Below are 10,316 nucleotides of genomic sequence, written 5' to 3' on the forward strand. Positions count from 1 at the left end.
AACTTTTCTTGATTGAGATAGTGATTAAATTATCTTTGTGGTATTTCTCACTTCAACCCGTCAAGGTGGAGAAATCTTGTCTGTACATCCACAAAGACTCACTATTTCCTTTCTCAATCGATTGGTATGAGGACAACAACCTAGTGGTTATTATCTTCCAGTCACACAACCATTCACACTCAGTTTTTATTATTTTCGGTTTTTAAATTTTTATTGATTTTCTTATTTTCTCGGCGCCAACGGAATTTAACCCTGGGAGGACTCCGGCATCCTTCTCATTATCTACGGAATTTAACCCGGGAGGACTCCGCCGTCCTGTATTAACGGACTTTTACTCACTAGCCTGTCAAATTACATCTAGTAGTTGGACTCTGCCGTCCTTTCACCTATTAGAGCCTAGGATTTATAGGGTTTCTCTACGCGCAATGACCCCCAGTCACTCGCTTTTTAACAAAAGTCCTACTCACAGTCTGTTGCCTTGTCTCCCTCGGTTCCCGTCAACCGTCAGACTCCAACCGGCGAGAAGATAACCAGCCCGGAAAGGGTATGTCACCTCGTAGCAGAGGGCCGTGGCCACGGTCTTTCTGGATTCTTAACGTCCGCTGGAGTCCTCAGGTGTGTTGGGCACCGGCTCACGAAAGACCAAGTAAATGTTAGGTTTATCTAGACATTTAAAACAAGAAGAAAGACAAGAGATTAATTCAGTTTTACTCATGAGGAGAACGGGCAGAGAGTGGGCATCAGACCAACAGTCTCCACACGTTCTGATGACTCAAGGCTGTTCTCCTCTTTTTATTTCATTAGGAGGCCCTAGTTACAGAATGATAATTCTCAAGGGGAAGGGGAAACCAGCAAAGACATAATAAGAAACTGATGCAGCTAAGCATAGTACAAACACATAAAACATGATTAACAATCAGGAGGTGCCTTAGGTCAGACACCATCATAACTCTTCATGTGTGACAGTGGGAGTTGGCTTCATGTGAGGAATCATCTGGAGGTTCACTAGAGCGACAGGACACTGCACACAGTTGTCAAACACACAGAGGTTATTCATTTTCATACAAGTGATTGGTACATTATAAATCAAAGAATTGTAGTTACATAAATGGTTAACTCATAGGCCTAGAATATCACACAAGTATTTAGCAAATATGGGATAATAAAATTATTCTGACATTTATGTTGTGAAAATAGAAAAGAATCCCACAAAATCCAACCTTTGGGACCGACGTTAGACCAGACGTTGACATTTAAGAAACACATTAAGGGTTACCGCGCCGCACAAAAACTGTTCATTTTAACTTCAATACAAATGTTTTTACTCCATGACTGTGTCTCATGTAGATGATTGACAGTGTTGGGAAGTTTACTTTTAAAATGTAATCCCCTACAGATTACAGATTACACACACCAAGAATGTAGTTTGTAACAGAATCCATTAAATTACTTAAAGTGAGTAATGTAATCTGATTACTTTGGATTACTTGATTTGTTGTAGAGAAACAAAGACGAGGAAATCTTCACATAAGAAGTTTTGTCTGATTAAAGAAAATAAAAAGTCCAAACTTTACTGAACCAAATAAAAAATATTATTGATAGAAGAAGAAGAAACACGTCCACACAGCAGGATTTAGTCCTGTTAAATCCTGGTTTAGTCCTGGTTTAATCCTGGTTTAGTCCTGGTTTCAACTTGGTTTTAGTCCTTGTTTAGTCCTGGTTTAGTCCTGGTTCAATCCTGGTTTAGTCCTGGTTTAGACCTGGTTTCAACTTGGTTTTAGTCCTTGTTTAGTCCTGGTTTAGTCCTGGTTCAATCCTGGTTTAGTCCTGGTTTAGACCTGGTTTCAACTTGGTTTTAGTCCTGGTTTAGTCCTGGTTTAGTCCTGGTTTAGTCCTGGTTTAGTCCTGGTTTAGTCCTGGTTTAGTCCTGGTTTAGTCCTGGTTCAGTCCTGGTTTAGTCCTGGTTTCAACTTGGTTTTAGTCCTTGTTTAGTCCTGGTTCAGTCCTGGTTTAGACCTGGTTTAGTCCTGGTTTAGTCCTGGTTTAGTCCTGGTTTAGTCCTGGTTCAGTCCTGGTTTAGACCTGGTTTAGTCCTGGTTTAGTCCTGGTTTAGTCCTGGTTTAGACCTGGTTTAGTCCTGGTTTAGTCCTGGTTTTAGACCTGGTTTAGTCCTGGTTTAGTCCTGGTTTAGACCTGGTTTAGTCCTGGTTTAGACCTGGTTTAAGATTTAGTGTGATTTAGTTTCTGGTGAGTGGAATAACCGAGAAAAAAAGAAAAGAAAAGGGATTTAGCCCAAAATGTGAAAACAGTAAAATCCCTCTGTGTAATCCATTTATTTCAACAAAGTAACTGTAATCCAATTACCACTCACTGAAACAGTAACTGTAACTGAATACAGTTACTCATCATTTGTACTCTGATTACTCTGGTACATGTAATCTGATTGCAGAATCACACGGTCACTCGCTGCTGGAACAAAACTCAAACCCGTTGAATCAGTTTTTAGTCAGAACATTTTTATTGAGCCAAAAACAGCACAAGTCAAACTGTACAGGATCAACAGCGTCAATACTTTTTGGTAAATAAAAGTTGAAATAAAAATAAATCTCACAAACCTGAGAACAAACATAAAAACAGCCAGTGGAGGTACAGATATCTGTGCATTTGGAAATGTTACTCACGTAGATACAGACTCTAAAAAATCAATAAGAGGCTGCAACACTTTCTTAAATGACTGAAGTTTATCGTTTTCTCTCTAGATGTAAAATGTGAACAAGATCTCGTAGCCACATTTTAGAGCTCGGTTCTCATGACATGAAGAGTAATTTCTTAGCAATTGTTGAATCAGTTTTTTAAAAAGTTGTAAAAATACTGGATAAGAAACTGCTCTCATTTCACCACTGCACTGTTTTACACAAGTACAACCTGCTTCATTTTAATCATTTTGTTGATGATTTTAAATGGACGTTTTACATATAACTGTGTTTGATTCTCTAAGGTTTGATAAAAACATCATCAAACGAGGACAGCGGTGGGTTCACTTGATGCAGAAGCTCAGCTCTTTTAATGTGTCGTCCAACATTTTAAATCATTTTTATCCTTCTTTTATCGAAGGTTTGCTGATCTTTTCTTTTCTCTGTTGGTTTTATGGATGATCTGTGAAGGACAAGAAGAGTCTGAACCAGATTGTAAAAGTTTGCAGCAAAATCAGCAGTGTTCAGACGGAGGATTTGGCGTCTGTGTGGAGACATCAGGTGTTACAAAAGACTAAAGCCAAACTGAGTCTAACCATGTCCTGCACTCACAGTTCATGAAAATGCCTCTGGGAGGCGCTACGTCTCCCCACAGCAAAAGACTAACCACTACTCCAAATCTTTTATTCCTTCTGCCGTAAGGATTTTAAATGGAAAGTGAATTTGTTCCTGTGTCTCTGATGCTGAGTTTTTTTTCTAGATTGTGCCTGACCAGAGATGTATGAACTGAATTGCCCTTTGGGATTAATAAAATTGTTGATTGATTGATTGATTAAGTTTTGTCTGGCCCTACATTACAGGATTTTATTAAAGGGACAGTTCAGAGTTTTGGACACAGAACCTCATTTCCTCGTGGTCCACAGTGTTGGAGACGTGTGGAGACACTTTTTAAAATAATCCATCCAGTCCTTGTATTTGCAGACGTCACTGGTTCAATGGTCATAATTTTCCTGCCACTGAAAACAGTCTGACCCACTCCACAAAACACCTGAAACAATCTATTATTACACCAGACTGTTTATGTCAACGTCTGTGTCCATAGAATCATTTTAGAAGTAAAACCAACGTTGCATTTGAAGGATTTATGTCTGAGCAGCAGCGACTTCCTCCTGATAGACTCAGCAGCACATGAAGAAGTCTGTTCCAGATACGACCACGTTCACAATTTAGGGATGGGCATGATTAATCGATAATTGATCATTAAGAATTTTATTGATTATGTTCATTTTAATGGACAAACTGAATGTATGTTTGTGTGTCGTGACCAAACAGGTGTGTACATGTGTCTCTGCATCAGAAGGAGCGACACACAAACAGTGGGTCAGTCTGTAACGAACCGAAGCACAAATGTGGATTTAACCAGGATTTGTAGAAGAAATTCCACACTTTCCGTTGCGTTGGGACAAGTGTGAGTCCATGTGCACAGTGGATAAAGCAGCACATATGTTTCTGTGTCCAGTGGGAAAAAGTTTTTCCAGGTGAGAGTCGCTCAATGTGGATGACGAGGCCCCGCCCCCCTCCCCCCGTACGCTGTCCTGGTTTTGACAAACACAAATCTGGTCACACTGACCTGTATTCACCTGAGTCATGTCTTTTAATCCAACACAAGTTGAACCACATCAGCGACACAAGAGCTGGAGTTTTATCTTCACTTAGTTTATGTAAATTAGTGATGTGGTTTTAAGTTTTGTTTCTGTGAGATTTGAACAAAACTGAATTAAACACATTATAATGTCAAACAGCTGATGTGGATCTAGAGTCGTTATGTTTATATGTCGTAAAGTTGAGTTTATTTATGCAGATTAGTGCAGATAGTAATAATAATGATGATCATTTTAATATAAAAACGTTAATGATTAATCGATAATCGATCGTTAATTCTTCCGACGATCGATTAAGAAAATTTCACCGAATGCCCGTCACTAATTCACATCATCACAACAAACTAGAGCAGAGGAAAACTCCGCTGCTGCTGAGAAAATAGTCCCTTAATATGTGACGATTCATGAGATACAAGGTTGGTTTTACTTCAAACATTATTCTGTGGACACAGACGTTCACATAAACAGTCTGGTGTAAGAACAGATTTTCTTCGGGTGTTTTGTGGAGTGGATAAGACAGGGGTCTCAAACTCAAATGACCTGGGGGCCACATTAGATAAAGTCTGAGTGAGGCTGGGCCGCATTGATATTCGATAAATAGCGGTTGCACGAAAAAAAACGCCGTATGTGCACGTGTACTCGTATTAACAGATCCACTTAGACTCGTTGCTTCACAACTGCTGTAAGTTGAGTTTTGGGATGTAAACTGCGTTAAAGGTTGTATGAAGGATTTTTTTTTGTTTCAAACTGTCAGTGAAAGATTAAAATACCATTACAGAGACGCAGCAGCTTTGTAATTATGACGACCAAAAAAAAAAGAATGAAAATCTATCAACTGTGGACGTGTTGAGGCCAGATAAACGTCAGCCAATAGAAAACGAGGCTCCCTCATTTTCTATTGGCTGTTAGGTTGTCAATCAAACTCCCTAGTATAACTGACTCGTCGCAGCGCGGGGATTACGTGGTTTACGCAGTGGTTCTTAGAGGCTTTTTCGAACTGTCGCTTCCTCGCATTTCGCACAAAGTTTGTCGCGACGGCGGACGAGAATCCACGACCGGTTCGCCGCAAAAGAAAGTCCGTTTTTGAGGTCGCTGAAAGAAGAAGAGAAGTGGAAAAGGAGCAAAGACAAACTGAGGTGATTCTTGGAGATCTCGTCCAGCGATGGCGCGACCGAAGCAGACGAAGGGTCTAAAAACTGACACGTCGGTCGCTGAATTACTTCTAGACAGGAAACTTCAACAGTGATTCTGAACGCGCACAAGGACTGTCACTGTATTTCTCTTCCCTTAAAAAATCCTCTATTCAACCTTTAATAATCTGTTGCTGTGAATCTGCACGGGCACCGACTGAGGCTTCATCTGTCAGTGTGGCCCGCGGTGGGGGGTGAGATTGTGCGTACATCTACCGCACTGACATTATTCTTTGGAATTAAGTGGAGGGCCGCAAAAAATCCTTCCGAGGGCCGCAGTTGGCCCCCGGGCCGCGAGTCTGAGACCCCTGCACTAGTCTAACACCGGCGACCTCCGCAGATACAAGAACTGGATGGATTATTTTAAAAAGTGTCTCCACACGTCTCACAAAATTCCAAACTGTCCCTTTAAAGTAAAACACCGTCAGTGGGACGAGAACTGAGCTCCACACGGACGACGTGTCTCAGTCAGACGCTCTCAATCCTGGCACATTCTCCCATTTTCAGTAAGAGAAACTCCAACACTGGACACTTTCACATCCCACTGGAGACGGGCTAAAGGAAAAACACACCTGTGGACACTTTTAGTTTAGAAATGTCACTTGTCGCTTGTTGTTTTTCTGTTAAATTTGTGGTGTTTCCTGCCGAGGGACATGAACATTTTTGTTATAATCTGTCACATTTACACTTCAGTGACGTAGATGTTCATTAAAATGCACTGTCCCTGTTCAAGAAAGAAAGAAAGAAAGAAAAATGTGAAAGTTGTCGATGTCCTGTCAGAACACGGACAGTTTGAATTCCCCAAAAATGAATTGTCACTCGTCGGTCTGGAGTCGGGGCAGAGGGGGAGGGGCTTATCCAGTTTTTTTTTACTGTAGATCCGTGCTTCATCACTGCAGTCGCCTCCTCTTCCCTCGCCCTTTTCCCGGCTCCTTGCTCCTCCCTTTTTCTGTTTTTTTGCCCCTCCCACTCTCTAGTTCTTTGCCCCTCCCTTTTCCCGGTTCCTTGGCCCCTCCCTGCTTCGGCGTTCCCTTCGGCGTTCCCCTTCGGCGTTCCCTTCGGCGTTCCCTTCGGCGTTCCCTTCGGCGTTCCCTTCGGCGTTCCCTTCGGCGTTCCCTTCGGCGTTCCCGTCTGCGCGCCCGCTCCGTAGATCTTCCTGGGGTCGCAGTCCAGGTTGTGGGCGCCCTTCTTGTGGCAGGCGACGTGCACCAGTTTGAGGTTGTGGCGGGTGAAGAGGAGCTGGTAGAAATAGTCGGCGTTGACGGACGAGCTCGGGCGATTCTCGTGGCACCGGATCAACGCCGGGACGACACTGCGCTTCTTCTCAATCCTGTGAAGCCACAGAGGATTTATGTCAGAGCAGCTTTAAATGATAATTATAAAATGTACGGGAGAACAGAGAACAGAGAGAACATGAGAGAACAAGAGAACATGAGAGAACAGAGAACAGGAGAGAACAGAGAACAGGAGAGAACAGGAGAGAACATGAGAGAACATGAGAGAACAAGAGAACAGGAGAGAACAAGAGAAACATGCAAACATGAGCAGTGTGAGCTCGACCTGTGGTCCAGGTTCCAGGTGCTGAAGAGAACTCTGCTCTCTCTGCTGCTGTACGGGTTTATGGAGTGAAGAGAACGACACAAGGCCTCGTCGAAAGAACCCTGGAACAAAACAGAACAGAACAGAACAGAACACAGTGAGGAGGAGACACGAGCCCTGAACAAAACACAGAACAGAACAGAGACACAGAAGGTGTTTTCAGGCCGACAGAGAATCGTGCTGGTGCCGGGTCCTGCACCTAATCTTAAACCGACTCACACGTTCACGCCGGAAATCAGAGCCTTCAGGAATGGAAAAGTTGGTTCTCAATGGGACCAAGTAAAACTTGTTTTTTTCTAAATGAACCGTGACGACACAGAAGACGTCAGCGCGTTCATCCAGGTCACACACGGAAAATAAACAAACAAAGAACAACTGAAACTATCACGTATGAAATTAAAAGTTTTAAGTTTACAGAAACTCTTCTGTCCTGTTGGTCTCACATGTGTCCTTGTTCTCCTGATAAGATTCCATCTTTGGATTGGGCGTCGCTGTCGTCGTCTCCACAGCAGATCCATGTTGTGTCAGAGCTCAGCACATAAATAATGACATGTACAAAAAGTACAAACTCTCGCTGGTGTTGATGATGTGATCCATGATTGTTACGGTTTTCGTTTGACCTTGTTTTTATTTGGTGGTAAATCCACTCCCTCTGTCGATGACGCGTCATGGGTTCACGCAAATGGTTTGAACTTGGGTCGTTCACGGGTGAAAACTTTGTTTCCCAGTGAAACTGGTGCAGGAACCGACACCAGCACCTGAAAACAGCTCGAGAAGAACAGAACAGAACAGAACAGAGGAAGGAGACACAGGCCTGTGCTTCTGTAAAGGAAGTGACCTGGTGTTTGATTCCTCTTGTGATTCCTCTTAGTTGGGCTCATGTTTTTTGTTGTGTGGCGCCCTCTTGTGGTGACATGAGTGAAGTGGCCCTGGCACAGTGAGCGTGGTGCCAGTTCATGAGAGACGGGCACGATCTGAGTCACTGACTGTAGCTCTGTCGTTAAACATGGTGTATTTGTGTTTAATTATCCTTTATCTGATCACTGACTAATTATAAACTCTATTTATGTGATTTATGAGGTTTATGAGCTCATATGTTTGTGTCATAAACCTTTTTCACAACAGCAGGAAGTGCCCCACTTTAGATTTGTGGTACATCCTGTTAGTGGTTTTCTGTGTCAAAATGTGTGTAAATGTGTGTAAATGTGTGTAAATGTGTGTAAATGTGTGTAAATGTGTGTAAATGTCTTCATGAAGCCAAATCTTCAACCAACAAACTCCACAAAGAATAAACATTCTTCATGAACAATTTATCCACAACGATCAAGAGAAGAAAGAACAAAACTTAAAGGAAACAATGAGCCACATTAGTCACACACTCAAGACAGGTGAAGCGTGTGTGACAGGGGCTGTAGCGTGGTACCTGACAGGTGAACCATCCCTCTCTGGTGCACAGTCGGTTCTTCTCCTCCTCGGTGCGGTCGAAGTACGCTCCGTTGTACTGATCGTCCTTCAGCTTCTGGCTCAGAGTCTGAAGAGTTTTCTCAAACTCTGATCTGGTCTTTGTCTTCTCGATGGACCTGGAGGCTTCGCTCACCTGCACCAGAGACACCACAGGACAAACATCTGAGAAACACCTGAGGAACACCTGAGAAACACCTGAGAAACATCTGAGAAACATCTGAGAAACACCTGAGAAACACCTGAGAAACATCTGAGAAACACCTGAGAAACATCTGAGAAACATCTGAGAAACACCTGAGAAACATCTGAGAAACATCTGAGAAACACCTGAGGAACACCTGAGAAACATCTGAGAAACACCTGAGAAACATCTGAGAAACATCTGAGGAACACCTGAGAAACACCTGAGAAACATCTGAGGAACACCTGAGAAACACCTGAGAAACATCTGAGAAACATCTGAGAAACATCTGAGGAACACCTGAGAAACACCTGAGAAACACCTGAGGAACACCTGAGGAACACCTGAGAAACATCTGAGAAACACCTGAGAAACACCTGAGGAACATCTGAGGAACACCTGAGAAACACCTGAGAAACATCTGAGAAACACCTGAGAAACATCTGAGGAACACCTGAGAAACACCTGAGAAACACCTGAGAAACACCTGAGAAACACCTGAGAAACACCTGAGAAACACCTGAGAAACACCTGAGGAACACCTGAGAAACACCTGAGAAACACCTGAGAAACACCTGAGAAACACCTGAGAAACATCTCACAGACGTTGACAAAAATAATGAATAAATGAACAATGGATTTATTTAGTAATGAGAACTACAGGCGGGTGAGTGTGGGCACAGACGAGTGAGTGTGGGCGCACAGGCGGGTGAGTGTGGGCACAGGCGGGTGAGTGTGGGCGCACAGGCGGGTGAGTGTGGGCGCACAGGCGGGTGAGTGTGGGCACAGATGAGGTGAGTGAGTGTGGGCACAGGCGGGTGAGTGTGGGCACAGATGGGTGAGTGTGGGCACAGGCGGCGGGTGAGTGTGGGGCACAGGCGGGTGAGTGTGGGCACAGGCGGGTGAGTGTGGGCACAGGCGGGTGAGTGTGGGCACAGATGGGTGAGTGTGGGCACAGGCGGGTGAGTGTGGGCACAGGCGGGTGAGTGTGGCACAGGCGGTGAGTGTGGGGCACAGGCGGGTGAGTGTGGGCACAGATGGGTGAGTGTGGGCACAGGCGGGTGAGTGAGTGTGGGCACAGGCGGGTGAGTGTGGGGGCACAGATGGGTGAGTGTGTGGGCACAGGCGGGTGAGTGTGGGGGCACAGATGGGTGAGTGTGGGGGCACAGATGGGTGAGTGTGGGCACAGATGGGTGAGTGTGGGGGCACAGATGGGTGAGTGTGGCACAGCGGGTGAGTGTGGGCACAGGCGGGTGAGTGTGTGGGCACAGGCGGGTGAGTGTGGGCACAGGCGGGTGAGTGTGGGGCACAGATGGGTGAGTGTGGGCACAGGCGGGTGAGTGTGGGCACAGTGTGGGCGGGTGAGTGTGGGCACAGGCGGGTGAGTGTGGGCACAGGCGGGGGTGTGAGTGTGGGCACAGGCGGGTGAGTGTGGGGCACAGATGGGTGAGTGTGTGGGCACAGGCGGGTGAGTGTGGGGCACAGGCGGGTGAGTGTGGGCACAGGCGGGTGAGTGTGGGCACAGATG

The 10,316-nt window shown here is 44.7% G+C and overlaps 1 protein-coding gene across 1 annotated transcript in view; it reads right to left on the reverse strand.

The window, feature by feature from the left end:
- Nucleotides 1-2,495: 2,495 nt before the first annotated feature.
- Nucleotides 2,496-10,316, reverse strand: part of dffb (DNA fragmentation factor, beta polypeptide (caspase-activated DNase)) — a 14,031-nt gene continuing 6,210 nt past the window's right edge. The window contains exons 5-7 of the mRNA XM_055165638.1: nucleotides 8,567-8,740; nucleotides 7,105-7,205; nucleotides 2,496-6,874 (exon numbers count right to left, since the gene is read on the reverse strand). Coding sequence (XP_055021613.1) covers nucleotides 6,253-6,874; nucleotides 7,105-7,205; nucleotides 8,567-8,740 — 897 coding nt within the window. The 3' untranslated portion in view covers nucleotides 2,496-6,252. The remainder of the gene's footprint in view (nucleotides 6,875-7,104; nucleotides 7,206-8,566; nucleotides 8,741-10,316) is intronic.

Source organism: Boleophthalmus pectinirostris, unplaced genomic scaffold, assembly GCF_026225935.1.
Source record: "Boleophthalmus pectinirostris isolate CB_2022bp ecotype Guang Dong unplaced genomic scaffold, ASM2622593v1 HiC_scaffold_8, whole genome shotgun sequence".
Taxonomy (NCBI): Eukaryota; Metazoa; Chordata; class Actinopteri; order Gobiiformes; family Gobiidae; genus Boleophthalmus; species Boleophthalmus pectinirostris.